This window comes from Anomaloglossus baeobatrachus, chromosome 1, assembly GCF_048569485.1.
Source record: "Anomaloglossus baeobatrachus isolate aAnoBae1 chromosome 1, aAnoBae1.hap1, whole genome shotgun sequence".
Taxonomy (NCBI): Eukaryota; Metazoa; Chordata; class Amphibia; order Anura; family Aromobatidae; genus Anomaloglossus; species Anomaloglossus baeobatrachus.
Genome location: NC_134353.1, coordinates 596,783,884 through 596,800,947, shown reverse-complemented (window position 1 = coordinate 596,800,947; position 17,064 = coordinate 596,783,884). Strand labels below are relative to the sequence as shown.

At 42.2% G+C, this 17,064-nt stretch overlaps 1 protein-coding gene across 8 annotated transcripts in view; it reads left to right on the top strand.

Moving 5' to 3' along the window:
* Positions 1–17,064, top strand: part of PRUNE2 (prune homolog 2 with BCH domain) — a 539,766-nt gene that overhangs the window by 397,124 nt on the left and 125,578 nt on the right. For all 8 annotated transcript variants that reach the window (XM_075318132.1, XM_075318117.1, XM_075318106.1 and 5 more), the window contains one exon: positions 13,491–13,552. In XM_075318132.1, the coding sequence (XP_075174247.1) occupies positions 13,491–13,552 (62 nt within the window). The remainder of the gene's footprint in view (positions 1–13,490; positions 13,553–17,064) is intronic.

The window sequence follows — 17,064 nt, the reverse complement described above, 5'->3', positions numbered from 1 at the left end:
TCAACATATCAATGTGAAAACACTGTAATACACTGTTCACACATTGTTGTGATGTCACAATTTTTGATAAAAGATTCCTAAAATATTTTTTGCAAAAAATGTAACACGACCTTATCAATGCAATAGATCCTTAGCTGAATTAATTAGCCATGGGATGATGGATATAATGTAATATGTGGCATCTACCTTGATAGTACGGTAACCATATTTATAGAACATCAGGCCCTACACCCATATAATTGGCAACAACGAAGACTAAATGTTTCTACACTGCTGATTCAACTGGATGCATAGTAAAATGTATGTATTCATTTATGATAGAGATTGTGACTAGGGATCAGCGAACCCAAACCATATAGTTTGTTGTTTGTATCAAACATGGACTTTTCAAAAAATCAGTGTTCCAGTTCAACGTTCAGGTGCTTTACGTACACAAACCACTTGAGCGAGCATCGCTGTGCTCATGTACGCTCGGTGCTTAGCCGAGTGCGAGCTGCATGCAGTGTTTGAATGACCCGCACTCGGGGTAAAATTAGTGTTATTGGATGTAGTATTCACGAAAAAAAAAGAAAGAAAAAACCTTGCCCTTCCTCCCTGAAAGTGCAGTATGTTGGCCAAGAGCCAAACAGCCCAATCACGGAGTTCCAGTGGGGTTAAGGTCAAGTCCGAGTCTCGAACAGGACTTTATATAAAGTCTGGCTGAACTCACTGAACCCAAACTTCAACAGGTCCAAGAGTCTTTTTTTTATCTTATTGTTGTTATGCACATAAGTATTGTAACATGGGTAAAGAGGTAATATAGCTTGTCTCACTGCAGTCACACATGCACCTTACTGGTGCCTGTACAGACTGCAATATCCCCAGCTGCACCGTATTCTAATGGTTCTTGCACAGACTAGAATATCCCTAGCCATACAACTAGAAACCCACAACTCAGACTCGTGTGCCTGAAAGGCTGTCAAGTTGTTTTTTGTACCTCCTGAGGAATTAGTGGGGACGTTGCTAACACTTCAAATCAAGATAGGGTAAGAGTGCAGAGATAGACAAGGACCCAAGGTTTGGACACATAAAACACGTGTACAAGTGGACAAAGGAGAAGTAATAAATGCAAGCAAGAGTAAACTCTTAACAAGTTAACAGAAAAAAAAGATTGGCGTAGGATGGGCAAATGAGAAAACATGGAGAAAACAACACTAGTCTCTGACTAAATTCCTTAACTGTAGGGGTGGAACTCCTTACCAGTAATCAACATAGAAATATAGCCAGCAGAGAAGGCTAGTATAAGGAGAGAATAAATAGCACACTCAGTATGTGAGAGGAAAGAGAAAATAAGCAAGTGAGAACGCCTGATAACCGCAATCCAAAAGGAGGGAAAACAAAGGTAAAAGACCATCAGCATTTGGTCAGGGACTGACCAGGCTGTGGCTCAGTAGAGAAGGAAACTGACTTTGCAGCACCAGGTTCCCTAACGAGTCCTGAACCCAAGGCACGATAATTGTAAACCAAACAGCCCAGATTTACTTACTGTAAAATGTTCTTTTACATGCACTATACTAGTTTTTCCACCTATGAGTATAGCTTTATCAGTTAACTGAACAAGATAAATTTATTGTGAAGTCTCTTAAATTTCATATTTTCATGTGTCTTATTTTAAAATATTTTATCAGTTTGTCACTTATACAGTAAAATGCATATAGTGGAATGGAACATTGGTTCAAGCTGGACATATGAAGTGTATGTCAGCTGGCTTGTAGTGGCCCACAGGTGAACATGTGGGCCACTATACAGAAGTGGACCTCCACCCCAGTATATGAGCAGCATTTGGTAAAATACACTTGAATCACTTTATTGTACAGGCAATGGCAATATCTCCTAATTCATGTAACAAACTACCTAATTTATAATATTGAAGTATAGTCACATTTCTGATTGAGGAAAATGTAACACATGCAGCTTAAGGCCCCCTTCACACGTCCGTGATACACGTGCGTGTTTGGTCCGTTTCCGTATATACCGGAGACACGGCCAAACGTGCACCAATGTTAATCTATGATTGTGGTCACACGTCCGTTATTTCATTATGTCCGTGTGTGCGTGTCCGTGATCCGTATGTGTTTGCGTTTGGCACGGATGCATGTCCGTTATCTGCACGGAGCACGCACACGTGGACACAATGAAAGTCTATGGGTATGTGCACACACGTTAGTAAACACGTATACATCTACCTATAGTCCGTGTCCGTTTGGTGTTTTTATTTCTAGTGATGTCGGCTATTCTTTCTATTTCTGTGTATGTCCGTCAATCTCCCTGAGTCCGTCGGTCAGTCTCTCTGTCGGTCTCTCTGTCTGTCTGTCCCTCTCTCACAGTCTGTCGGTCAGTTTCCCCCCTCTCTCATACTTACCGTTCCCCGATCTCCGGCGCAGCGCTGCACGGCATTCACACTGCTGCGGCGGCTTTTACTATTTTGAAAAAGCCGGCCGCCCATTAAACAATCTCCTATTCCCTGCTTTCCCCGCCCCCCGGCGCCTATGATTGGTTACAGTGAGACACGCCCCCACGCTGAGTGACAGGTGTCACACTGCACCCAATCACAGCAGCCGGTGGGCGTGTCTATACTGTGCAGTAAAATAAATAAATAAATAATTAAAAAAAAACGGCGTGCGGTTCCCCCCAATTTTAATGCCAGCCAGATAAAGCCATACGGCTGAAGGCTGGTATTCTCAGGATGGGGAGCTCCACGTTATGGGGAGCCCCCCACCCTAACAATATCAGTCAGCAGCCGCCCAGAATTGCCGCATACATTATATGCGACAGTTCTGGGGCTGTACCCGGCTCTTCCCGATTTGCCCTGGTGCTTTGGCAAATCGGGGTAATAAGGAGTTTTTGGCAGCCCATAGCTGCCACTAAATCCTAGATTAATCATGTCAGGCGTCTATGAGACACCCTCCATGATTAATCTGTAAATTACAGTAAATAAACACACACACACCAGAAAAAATCCTGTATTAGAAATAAAAACACACACACATTCCCTGGTTCACCACTTTAATCATCCCCGAAAAAGCCCTCCATGTCCGGCGTCATCGAGGATGCTCCAGCGTCGCATCCAGCGCTGCTGCATGGAGGTGACAGGAGCTGCAGAAGACACCGCCGCTCCGGTCACCTCCACGCAGCTAATGAAGACAGCCGTGCGATCAGCTGAGCTGTCACTGAGGTTACCCGCTGTCACTGGATCCAGTGACAGCGGGTAACCTCTGTGACAGCTCAGCTGATCGCACGGCTGTCTTCATTAGCTGCGTGGAGGTGACCGGAGCGGCGGTGTCTTCTGCAGCTCCTGTCACCTCCATGCAGCAGCGCTGGATGCGACGCTGGAGCATCCTGGATGACGCCGGACATGGAGGGCTTTTTCGGGGATGATTAAAGTGGTGAACCAGGGAATGTGTGTGTGTTTTTATTTCTAATAAAGGATTTTTTCTGGTGTGTGTGTGTTTATTTACTGTAATTTACAGATTAATCATGGAGGGTGTCTCATAGACGCCTGACATGATTAATCTAGGACTTATTGGCAGCTATGGGCTGCCAATAACTCCTTATTACCCCGATTTGCCAAAGCACCAGGGCAAATCGGGAAGAGCCGGGTACAGCCCCAGAACTGTCGCATATAATGTATGCGGCAATTCTGGGCGGCTGCTGACTGATATTGTTAGGGTGGGGGGCTCCCCATAACGTGGAGCTCCCCATCCTGAGAATACCAGCCTTCAGCCGTATGGCTTTATCTGGCTGGCATTAAAATTGGGGGGAACCGCACGCCGTTTTTTTTTAATTATTTATTTATTTATTTTACTGCACAGTATAGACACGCCCACCGGCTGCTGTGATTGGGTGCAGTGTGACACCTGTCACTCAGCGTGGGGGCGTGTCTCACTGTAACCAATCATAGGCACCGGTGGGCGGGGAAAGCAGGGAATAGGAGATTGTTTAATGAGCGGCCGGCTTTTTCAAAATAGTAAAAGCCGCCGCAGCAGTGTGAATGCCGTGCAGCGCCGGTGATCGGGGATCGGTGAGTATGAGAGAGGGGGGGACACTTCAGTCACTCGGGGGATTAGCGGTCACCGGTGAATCCTTCACAGGCTACCGCTAATCAGTACTCGACACAGACAGAGCCGCGGTATGAGGATGAAGTCGGGTGAAGTTCACCCGAGTTCATTCTCATCGCGCAACTCTGTCTGCTGTCAGCCGACATTTATAAACGACATTGTGCATCACACACACGGACATTACACATGGACATTACACGTACACATACACGTTAATTCCACACGCACACACGGACGTTCTGCACACAAACACGGCTAGCATACGCAATTCACACAGGTGCCACACGGACCATAAAAACGGACACAAAAACGGGACACGGACCCGAAAAACGGCCCGTAACACACATGCGTGTTTTTCACGGACGTGTGAAGGGGGCCTAACACTGGGCCCCAGAGTTAATGTTACTGTGGCCCATTGGCACCCCAGTCCAACAATGTACAGTATATCACAAAAGTGAGTACACCGCTTAGTGAAAATGATAAATTGCAGTCAATTAGCCATTTTCCCTCCATTGTGTCATGTGGAGCATTACTGTTATAAAGTCCCAGGTGTGAATGAGGAGCAGGTGTGTTAAATTTGGTGTTATCGCTTACCCACGCTCTCATACTGGTCACTGGAAGTTCAACATGGCTCCTCCTGGGAAAGAAATCTCTGAGGAACTAAAACAATTGTTGCTTAATAATTATTAATTATTAATTGTTGCTTAATGATTAATTGTTGCTCTACAGTCACGGCCAAAAGTTTTGAGAATGCTACAAATATTAATTTTTACAAAGTCTACTGCTTTAGTTTTTCTAATGGCAATTTGCATATACTCCAGAATGTCATAAAGAGTGATCAGCTTAACAGCAATTACTTGCAAAGTCAATATTGGCTAAGAAAATGAACTTTAACCCCCAAAACACATTTCAACAGCATTGCATTCCTGCCTTAAAAGGAGCAGCTAACATTGTTTTAGTGATTGTTCCATTAACACAGGTGTGGATGTTGATGAGGACAGGGCTGGCGATCAATCAGTCATGATTAAGTAAGAATGACACCACTGGACACTTTAAAAGGAGGCTGGTGCTTGGTATCATTGTTTCTCTTCAGTTAACCATGATTATCTCTAAAGAAACATGTGCAGCCATCATTGCTCTGCACAAAAATGGCCTAACAGGGAAGAGTATCGCAGCTACAAAGATTGCACCTCAGTCAACAATCTATTGCATCATCAAGAACTTCAAGGAGAGAGCTTCCATTGTTGCCAAAAAGGCTCCAGGGCGCCCAAGAAGGACCAGCAAACGCCAGAACCGTATCTTAAAACTGTTTCAGCTGCGGTATCGGACTACCAGCAGTGCCGAGCTAGCTCAGCAATGGCAGCAGGCTGGTGTGAGTGCTTCTGCACTCACTGTGAGGCGGAGACTCTTTGCGCAAGGCCTGGTTTCAAGGAGGGCAGCAAAGAAGCCACTTCTCTCCAGAAAAAACATCAGGGACCGACTGATATTCTGGAAAAGGTACAGGGAGTGGACTGCTGAGGACTGGGGTAAAGTCATTTTTTCAGATGAATCCCCTTTTCGATTGTTTGGGACATGTTGAAAACAGCTTATTAGGAGAAGAAGAGGTGAGCGCTACCACCAGTCTTGTCTCATGCCAACTGTTAAGCATCCTGAAACGATTCATGTGTGGGGTTGCTTCTCAGCCAAGGGAATCGGCTCACTCACAGTCTTGCCTAAAAACACAGCCATGAATAAAGAATGGTACCAGAATGTCCTCCAAGAGCAACTTTTCCCAACTGTCCAAGAGCAGTTTGGCGCCCAGCAATGCCTTTTCCAGCATGATGGAGCACCTTGCCATAAAGCAAAGGTGATCACTAAATGGCTCATGGAACAAAACATAGAGATTTTGGGTCCATGGCCTGGAAACTCCCCAGATCTAAATCCCAGTGAGAACTTGTGGGCAATCATCAAGAGAAGGGTGGACAAACAAAAACCAACAAATTCTGGCAAAATGCAAGCATTGCTTATGCAAGAATGGACAGCTATCAGTCAGGATTTGGTCCAGAAATTGATTGAGAGCATGCCAGGGAGAATTGCAGAGGTCCTGAAGAAGAAGGGTCAACACTGCAAATATTGACTTGCTGCATTAACTCATTCTAACTGTCAATATAACCTTTTGGTACTCATAATATGATTGCAATTATATTTCTGTATGTGATGTAAACATCAGACAAACACAATTAAAAACCAGAGGGCAACAGATCATGTGAAACAATAATTTTGGTGTCATTCTCAAAACTTTTGGCCATGACTGTACATAAAGATGGCCTAGGCTATAAGAAAGTTGCCAACACCTTGCAACTGAGCTGCAACATGGTGACCAAGACCATACAGCGGTTTAACAATATAGGATCCACTCAGAACAGTCCTCGCTTTGGTCAACCAAAGAAGTTGAATGCAAGTGCTCAGTGTCATATCCAGAGGATATCTTTTCAAAATAGATGTATGAGTGCTGCAAGCATTGCTGCAGTTTATGAAGGGGTTAGTGCTCAGATCATACAGTGTAACAAATTGGTCTGTATGACTGTCGTACTAGAAAGAAACTGAGGGTAAAGGTGCTGGACTGGCCAAGCATGTCTCCAGACCTAAACCCTATTGCGCAACTCTGGTACATCTTCAAATGGATGATGGATGAGCGCAAGGTCTCTAACATCCATCAGCTCCATGATGTCTTCATGGAGGATTGGAAGAGTATTCTAGTGGCTCCTGTGAGGCTCTAGTAAACTCAATGCCAAAGAGATTTAATGCAGTGCTTGAAAGTAATGGTGGACACACAAAATATTGACACTTTGGGCACAATTTTCCATTTTCACTTAGGAGTGTACTCACTTTAGTTGCCAGCGGTTTTGACATTGATGGCTATGTGTTGAATTATTTAGAGGCCACATCAAATTTATAACGTCATACAAGTTGTACACTGACTACTTTACATTGTATTAAAGTGTGATATCTTCAGTGTTGTCTTATAAATAGATAATATAAAATATTTACTAAATTGTGAGAGATGTACTCACTTTTGTGATGTACTGTATGTTAGGATTATGGACAATGTTTAAAAAAAAAATCCAACTCCTCTCCAAAAAAATATTTTATAAAAACATCTTGTTTAGTGATATGTCTTAAGAAAGTTCATGGATAAAATTATAATAGAAACACTTTTCCTACTTGTTTTGAGCGATAACGTGCTTTTTATCATTAGGATTATACCTCCAACAGAAACCTGTATAGCCATGCAATGCAATATATCAGCCATTAGTAACAATAGTAAAAAAAAGTATATTGAGAGGTAAACTTTTTTTTAGCGGGGATTAGCCTGCTGTATGGAAAAGTATGCTTTGGCAGACCACACTGACAAAAGCAAAAAGGACATAATCACGTCAAAGGGAACCTGAGGCTGCACTCATTATTTGCTGCCTCCCAGCGCATCCCACCAATGAATTTACATAGGTAGATAAGAGCAGAGCTTAAAGGCCACATCTCACTAAGCAACATCACTGCTGAAGCACGACTTTTGTGACGTAGCAGCGATGTTGCTAGTGATGTCGCTGTGTGTGACATCCAGCAACAACCTGGCCCCTGCTGTGAGGTCGTTGGTTGTTGCTGAATGTCCTGGACCATTTTTTAGTTGTTGCTCTCCCGCTGTGAAGCACACATCGCTGTGTGTGACAGCGAGATAGCAACAACTAAATGTGCAGTGAGCAGGGAGCCAGCTTCTGCGGACGCTGGTAACCAATGTAAATATCGGGTAACCAAGAAGCCCTTTCCTTGGTTACCCGATATTTACCTTCGTTACCAGCGTCCGCCGTTCTCACGCTGTCAGTACCGGCTCCCTGCTCTCTGCACACATAGCCAGACTACACATCGGGTAATTAACCCAATGTGTACTCTGGCTAGGAGTGCAGGGAGCCAGCGCTAAGCGGTGTGCGCTGGTAACCAAGGTAAATATCGGGTTGGATACCCGATATTTACCTTAGTTACCAAGCGCAGCATCGCTTCCACGCGTCGCTGCTGACTGGGGGCTGGTTGCTGGTGAGATCTGCCTGTTTCACAGCTCACCAGCAACCCGTGTAGCGACGCTCCAGCGATCCCTGCCAGGTCAGGTTGCTGGTGGGATTGCTGGAGCGTTGCTTAGTGTGACGGTACCTTATACACATTATACTAATGTCATGTTTTATTGGCAGGGTTGGCCAACAGTCTAATGTGTATGGGGGCCTCCAAACTCTCACCTGACAGATGATGTTGGGGAGATAAAGGTCCAGCCTGCTGAATTTAAGCAGCTGATCCTTTTTCTGTCCCTGGAGGAAAATTGTAAGAGGCTGGCAGCCTCTCTCTTAGAGATCACAGGAGTGCCTGGCCACATTTCTGTGTATGGAGGAGTAGGGAAGGATAGCTGTTAGGCCAACAGCTATCTAATATGTATGCGATCCTTTGCACTTTCAACCTTTACATTTATAGTTCCAGTGAAATGTCACTTTCTTCCCAGAGCTGTCGGAAGACAAACATTTTAGAGCACTTGCAGCACAATCTAGACGAAAACCATCTGAACTCGGGAAATGAAATGTCAACCACTGTTGTATGCAGTAACAAAGGTGACTGATTACAGTCTGTATAAGGTGCTATGTGATATGTCTCTGCTCTATGAGTTTATATATACACTGCAATTATCTTGTGGTTTTATACAAATCACAAAACATCAGCCTGACTGCACTATGTGATTGGACCCTGAATGGAAAATCTCTATATCTTTGTATCTTGTTAGCCAAATGTTAGAAAAATATTAATAATTGAGAAAAGGTATCAACCACTGAGGACTCTCAAATTGTAATTTTTTTATATCCTGATTAGTACTTTATTGAATAAATCCACTCATAACTGTAATATTACTCATTAATGCAAAGGAATGTAGGTCTAGTTTTAGAGTTGACTTTTCTTATCTATACAGTGTTGGCATCAAGTCCTGCGTCCATTCATTTACTAGGAAGTGATTAATGTTCCTGAAGTTCTATTCATGGGAGAATACAAGCTAGCTTCATACAATTATTCACACTCTTTAAAATCTGTTTTATACCCTTTAGCCTTAGAGATCATATTTCTGCCCTGCTGTTATTTTCTTTTCAGAGATGGAAATGGGGAAATTGATTCTTTGCATTGTTGTCCCCAGACTGAACAGGTCACCAGAATATGTTAATGGGTCAATGTCATCCAGTATTCTTTCCTGATAATGTTGTATTTCCAATTACTGACCTGTAATGGCAGTCAGGATATGTATACAATGATTTTCTTTCAACCAAATACTGCCAGTCCATAGCTTTCAGGAGCTGCAGACCATAAGTAGTGAGAGCCAGGAACCATATCTCTTCATTGCTCAAATATGGGGGCCTTGATCACATTCTTCAATGGTCTCCCCCAATTATAACAATACAGTCTACTAGAAGTTCATAAGGTTTTCAGTAATGTCAGTGTAGACCAGTTTGATCACAGATTCTGTACAGATTAATTCTTTAGTAACATTAATTATTAACTTTTAAATCAGTTTAGTACTAGTATCTTCTTGTTGCTTCTGGAACCTAATTCTGTATAGATTGAAATATGAAAGGCAGGAACCAACAATATGTAGCATATTTCATGTTGAACTAATGCAATGTATCCGTGGTGAGTAAATCTGATGGGTATACTATAATTATAAAAAGGAGACAATTGCACTCTGTAGTGCTAAGATATGTGGAACAATGAATATGGGAATATAGGCATGCATTACTGCTATGAAAAACATATACAAATTGAGATACTTAGCAAACAAAAATAGATAGTTTTATGTGAGCCCAACAGCCAATGACAAGGCAACCTCTTATTGTTGGGTCCCTGCCTACTCTAATTGCTCTCTTTATGTTTAAAAACAACCCTCCAATTTATGGGCGGATAGGTACTTGCAAATCAAGAATTAAAATAGCCTAAAGCGGGCTTTACACGCTACGACATCGCTAATGCGAAGTCGTTGGGGTCACGGAATTTGTGACGCACATCCGGCCGCATTAGCGATGCCGTTGTGTGTGACACCTATGAGCGATTTTGCATCGTCGCAAAAACGTGAAAAATCGCTCATCAGTGAAATGGGGGTCCATTCTCAAATATCGTTATTGCAGCAGTAACGAAGTTGTTCCTCGTTCCTGCGGCATCACATATCGCTCCGTGTGACACCGCAGAAACGAGGAAGCTCTCCTTACCTGCCTCCCGGCCACAATGCGGAAGGAAGGAGGTGGGCGGGATGTTACGTCCCGCTCATCTCCGCCCCTCCGCTTCTATTGGGTGGTGGTTCAGTGACGCTGCTGTGACGTCACTGTGACACTGAACGAACCGCACCCCCCTTAGAAAGGAGGCGGTTCGCCAGTCACAGCGATGTCGCTAGGCAGGTAAGTATGTGTGACAGGTCTGTGCGATGTTGTGCGACACGGGCAGCGATTTGCCCGTGTTGCACAACTGATGGGGGCGGGAACGCAGCGTGTAAAGTGGCCTTAAGGCTGAAGAGCAGAAGTGCTCAATCAGAAAGCATAATCCTGTAATCTAAGAAAAAGACTGATGGCACATCCTACCTTTCTAATGTGAATAGGTAGAAACTGAACATGAAACATAGTAACAAAAAGGAGACAGCTGTACTTTGTAGTTCTAAGATATGTGTAACAATGAATATGGGAATATAGACATGCATTACTGCTATGAAAAATATGTACAAATTGAGATACTTAGCACACAAAAAGGGCCAGTTTTATGTGAGCCCAACAGCCAGTGGCAAGGTGACCTCTTTTTGTTGGGTCACGGCCTAGTCTAATCCCTCTTTTGGGGTATACTATGATTGTTATTATCTATACAATCATCTTTATTATCATTAATGATACTAATATTATATTATTCCATAGCTATCTTTAATTAAACTGTTTCTGAAGCTGATGTTAAGGGGTTCGCAATGGAAATATGTTTTAATTGAACAATTTACTAAGTAGTGATAATGTTAAATTGTGATTTTTTTTTTACGATACCTTTCACATATAGTCCTCTACATTGAAATTGCAGCACTTAGAATAAAAAGATGTACGGTTATGGACATCACAGGATCAATAGACATGGTAATAATACGCAAATTATGAAAAAATGGAAACTAAATTTAAAAAACATCATGATGTAGTCAGTATTGAGTATGAGCATCACATGCAGAAATACATGGCCTCCGCTGCTGGCAGATCCCATTGTAATTGCCAACCAATAATGTTCCAGATATGTTCAATGGAAGTCTGGAGAAGTTTGTGCCAGGCCGCATGTTACTAGTGCTACTGTGAATCAGCTGTGCTACCATTCCTGGCAGCATCTTTAGACTTACTTCCACTGAGCTCATCTGAGATGTTATTGGTCAGCCATTTTAAAGGAAACTGCCACCAGCGGTTCTTGATGATTTGCGTGCCCAAGTGCATGAGTGTGGCAGAACGTTACTCAGATAATAATAACATCAATGATAACATGCCGAAGCATGCAAGTCTGTTCATGCTGCTCATGCTCAGTGGTGAAAAAATTAAAATATTTTGAAAATGTTGTTTCCATTTTTGGATCATTTGCTTATACCTTAACATGCCAAATGATCCTGTGATTTCCATACTTCCACGACAGTTTTTTTTTTATAAACGCCAATTCAGATCAACTTCTGCTGTAAGCTTGCATGTAAGGCACTCATTACTCCTGTAACTGCTAAAGGGAACCAACCAGCAGGACTTTCATATATTAAGTAAAGACAGTGCCATACTGGCGCTAGGATGCTGAATGTAACCATACCTTTAGTTCAGAGATTGGATGCTTGATTGCAGATAAATGTGTAATCAAAGTTCCAGAAATATATTGTTTCAGTGGCGTGTGCATCGGGGCGGGACTATGTGGGTCGGGTCTTGCGTTATTATTCTGCCTCTATATTCTTGGCTGACCTTTCTCCCTTCACCATCATTACATTTATGTCCGGTGGGTGCACAGTAGCACCTAGAAGTATTTAATTAACTCATCACTAAGGCCTCCAACACACATCCGTGCCGCCGGTACGTGTTTGGCAGTTTTTTCACGTATGGGCGGCACGGAGACACGTGGACCTATGTTGTCATTATTGTTTGGACACACGTAAGTATTTTGGAACGGAACGTGTGTCCGTTCCGTACTTACGTGCGTCCGTGATTTCCTCACGCTGACATGTCCATGTATTATCCGGCATCACGGGTGTCACACGGCCCGCACCCATACCACACAGATGTAGTGTGGATGCGGTTTCGTGTGACACGCGCAAGAAAACACGTGTCATTAATTTAAAAATAAAAAAAACAAATACTCACCTCCACCAGCCCCGCAGACTCTACCGCTGCAACCTGTTCCTGCCGGCCGCCGCTCGTTATGAGCATGTAAAGGAGATGGGCGTGCTGTCACGGGTGCTGATCTCTGCCCCTCCGCTCGGCCGGAAGCAGCATCAACGGAGAGTGGGCGGGGCTGGAGCCGAAGATCCAGGACCCTGGACAGCAACGCGGACCACGTGAGTATGCAAATTACCGGTTCTCCGTGTGCTATCGCGGATAGCACACGGAGAACACACGTGGACTGCACGTACCCGAGACACGTACTTACCTCACGCGACACGCAGGGAAAATACGTGTCTCGCGGCACGTGCGTGTTTTAAACGGATGTGTGTTGGAGGCCTCAGATGGTGTCGGACTTCTCAGATCTTCAGACTTCTCAGATACTCAAGCCGTGGGTGGAGAATGCACCCTCGCATCCCCTCTTCTCGTCAGCAAGCAGGAGGACAGTGTCTTCAATAAGATGGCGCCGGAGATAGCGCTATGCGCAGGCGCTGATTTTGACACCATCTTAGTGAAGAGTTCTTGAAATGCTTAAAGTTGCTACTGTGCACTCGCCGGACATAAATGTAATGGTGGCGATGAGGGGATGAAGAGCCAGGAAAACGTACAGGAGCGGAATAATAACGCAAGGCTCGACCCACATATTCCCGCCTCAATGCACACGCTACTCAAGCAAGCCTCGCATTTCTGGAACTTTGATTACACATTTTTCTGCAATCAATCTTTCAACTAATGGTATGATTGGATTCGTCATTCTAGCTCCAGTATGGCATTGGGTTTATTTTATATATGATAACCCTGCTAGTTAGTTCCCTTTAAAAGTTATAGGAGTGAGTACCTTTTAAACTATATATTACTTTGTATTGCTTTTAGTGTCTGTACATGTCCCCGCTTAATTGTAAAATGCTGAGGAAAATGTTAGCGCTATATAAATACAATTCTTATTAATTATTATTATGTGATTCTCTTCTTTCAGATCAATTGTATTGGATGATGAGGGAATGGATATCCCATTTGATGCAGCAGAAATAAGACCAGGTAGGAGAATCATACAGCAGCTGATCATATTGTGGTGTTAAGTTATTCAGCAAGTCGCCTGTGAAGTCACACGGAAATTGCTACTAATTGGTGAGGAAGGTTGTTTATAAACTTAGCATCTAATTTCAATTGTAGAGAGATAGAAGATTAATTAGATTTTAGAGAAGAGAACTGATACTTCACTTTTCCAGCGGTCATGTTGATTGAACAACGCTGAACAGTAATCTTATAGGTTTTATTATTCTGTTCAGATATTAACCATAACATCCAGATACATTTCACATATGTTAGAAATTGTAGTTGACTTAATATATTTCAGATGAGTATATGTGGACATCAGTAGCTGCAATTTAAAGGGATATTCCCATTTTTTTACATTTTTCTGTCGTATCCATAGAATATGCTGTAAATACAGCAGGTGAAATGAGTATTGAACACGTCAACGATTTTGTAAGGAAATATATTTCTAAAGATGATATTGGCATGAATTTCCCACCAGATGTCGATAACAATCCATCCAATCCACACAGGCAAAGATATAAACTATAGATGTCCATAAATTAAGTTATGTGTAATAATGAGAAATTATACAGGGAAAAAGTATTGAACACGCTTACTGAAATGTATTTAATACTTCATACAAAAATCTTTGTTGATTATCACAGCTTGAAGGCGCTTTCTGTATAGAGAAACTAGTCGCATGCATTGCTCAGGTGTGATTTTTACCCCATTTTTCCACGCACACACACACACACTTCAAATTCTAAAATTTCCGTGGGCTCCGTCTGTGAATCCTGAGCTAATTTAGTTCCTTCCGTAAATTTTCTATTGGATTCAGGTCAGGTGATTGGCTGGGCCATTCTACCAGCTTTATTTTCTTTTTCTGAAATCAGTTGAGAGTTTCCTTGGCTGTGTGTTGGGATCATTCTTATGCTGAAATGTCCACCCTCATTTCAGCTTCAGCATCCTGGTAGAATGTAGCATATTTTTATCAAGAATGCCTCTTTACATTTGTCAATTCATCCTTCCTTCAATTATACAAAGTTTGCAATGCCGAATGCTGAAAAACTGCAATAACAATGATGTTCCCATCTCCAAACATCACTGTTCATATGGTGTTTTTGGGGTGATATGCAGTGCCTTTTGGCTTCCAAATATGGTGTGAATTATGGCATCCAAACAATTTATTTTGTTCTCCTCTTACTAGACTATATTCCCCCAGTATTTAACAAGCTTGTCCAAATATTGTTCAGCAAATGTTAAACATGCTCAAACATGCTTTTTGCTAAGCAACAGAGTCATGTGGGGTGAGCGTGCATACAGGCAGTGGAGATTGCGTGCATTACTTATTGTTTTCTACGAAACAATTGTATCTGCTGAATTCAGCTCTTTCTGTAGCTCTCTGCAAGTTGATCCTTGGCTCTTGAACAACTCTTCTGATAATTCTTTTTGTTCCAGTTTATGGTGAAATTATGTTCTTTCCACTTCCGGATTATGGCCCCAGCAATGTTCAATGGAGCCTTTAGTAGTTTGTAAATTCTTTTGTAACCTGTGCCATCGGTATGTTTTGGAACAATAAGGTTTCAAAGGTCTTGAGGTGGCTCACTGGTTTTACCCAACATGAGAAGTTTCTTGTGTGCCACCTTGATAAAGAAACACCTATTTACAGGCCATCAGTTGGACCAGCTGATATTATGTTTTACTAAGTGATAGCATTGCTTTCTAATTACTGACAAATTTCAGCTGGTATCATGTCTTTCCGTGGATTTTTGCACCTCATTTATCATCATGTGTTCGATAGTTTTTCCCTCGTTATTACATCTAACTTAATTTGTGGCAATCTAGGGTTTGATTTCTTTGCCTGTGTGGATTGGATGGGTTGTTACCGACATGTTGTAAGAAATTCATGTCAATTGCACTTTTAGAAATATATTTACTTAGAAAATTGGTGACTTGTTCAATACTTAATTCACCCCCTGTATTTAATAGATTTCGGTCCAAAAGACATGGCCATGACATGCACTTCTGTCAGTTGAGTGATGGTTGGAATTCCAGTTTATTTATATTGGAATGCTGTCACCTCTTCATTGACAGTAGATTGCACTGGGTCCTGTTGGTGAGATATATATGAATCCTGTTGGAAGAATCCGCATCTATTATACATTTATGGTATATGCTGTGGAGTTGCTATAACGTTTTGAGATGGGAATATCCCTTTAAGCAAACAAAAATGGCAGAGAATTATATGAAACTAAAAACTTGCAGCTATGGGAAGAATCCTAGGTATTCTAGATAACAAAGATGTTACTTCTGTCCATTACTTTCTCTCCTTACATTTATGTTTATGCCAACCAGAAAATATTATCAGCCATTATTTCCGTGTAGCACCAAATAGGCAAAATCTACATTGTAAGAAGGACTTCTTAAACGTATGCTCTATATGGGTAAAGAATAGAATCCATTAACTTTTCCATTGCACTTTTAGTTAATTATGTTGACTTACTCCATACACAGTAGCTCAACCTTTTAACTTGCATTCTATGAAGATGTTCTCAATACTAGAGCGAATAATCTCAAGGAATTTAGCCAGATATTACTTTCTCATTGCCAACAACAATTGCAGCTTTCCTTAAATATCTTTTCATAGAGAACAATTATTCCTATTCATCCCCTGAACTGAGCTACTTTCATCCAGTGTAATACTGATACTGAGAAATACCAAAAAAACACAGCCTTATCACGGAAACTATGAGACAAAATAAGACTAAAGTTCGAAGCCCAAATTTATTCTTCTAAGTTTTATATTCTCAGAAACATTTGGGTGGAAAGTACAATTAAATGAAATCTATCTGTAAGACCAAACCCCTAACTTCATATATGGGCATGCAGGTCTTTGAAAGGTAAATACATTGACACCTTTATGTATTCTACATTTTGGTTCATCTCTGGGAAATCAGCATCTTAGTTCATGGACAAATGAGTCCTTACAGGGGTTGTCCACTACTTCCCCTACGTAAAATAACAGCTGTAGTCCCCTGCGGTGCAGCCACCGTTCCAGCGATGTTGGCGCCTGCTCTCCCAGGACATGGGGGAAATATGGTGATTGAGAAGGGGTTGTCTGAGTAGTGGACAATGTCTTTAAGTGCCCTGTAAAGCATTTTCTGAGCCTCTGTTTCCTGAAGTTGTTTCTCTGCTTAGCACCAACTTACCTTGGTTGACAGCCATCAAAATAGGTTGGTGCTAAGCAGCTGGTAATGGTGCTGAGTGGTGCTCCACAGCACTTAATACCTCATTTGCATATTATTAAAATGCGGATTTCCTAGGAATGCGGCCACAGGCAGAAGATTTAAAGTTGTTGACAGATTTTTCATTTTTGCCAATATATATGATTCTGGAGATGACATTACTGACAAATTCCCTTTATAAAAGATCATATCTAGATAGTGTAAATACGGGCAAAGTGCTGCCGATAATGATGATTTAGGTACCAGATCCTTGGGTCTTGGGCAACT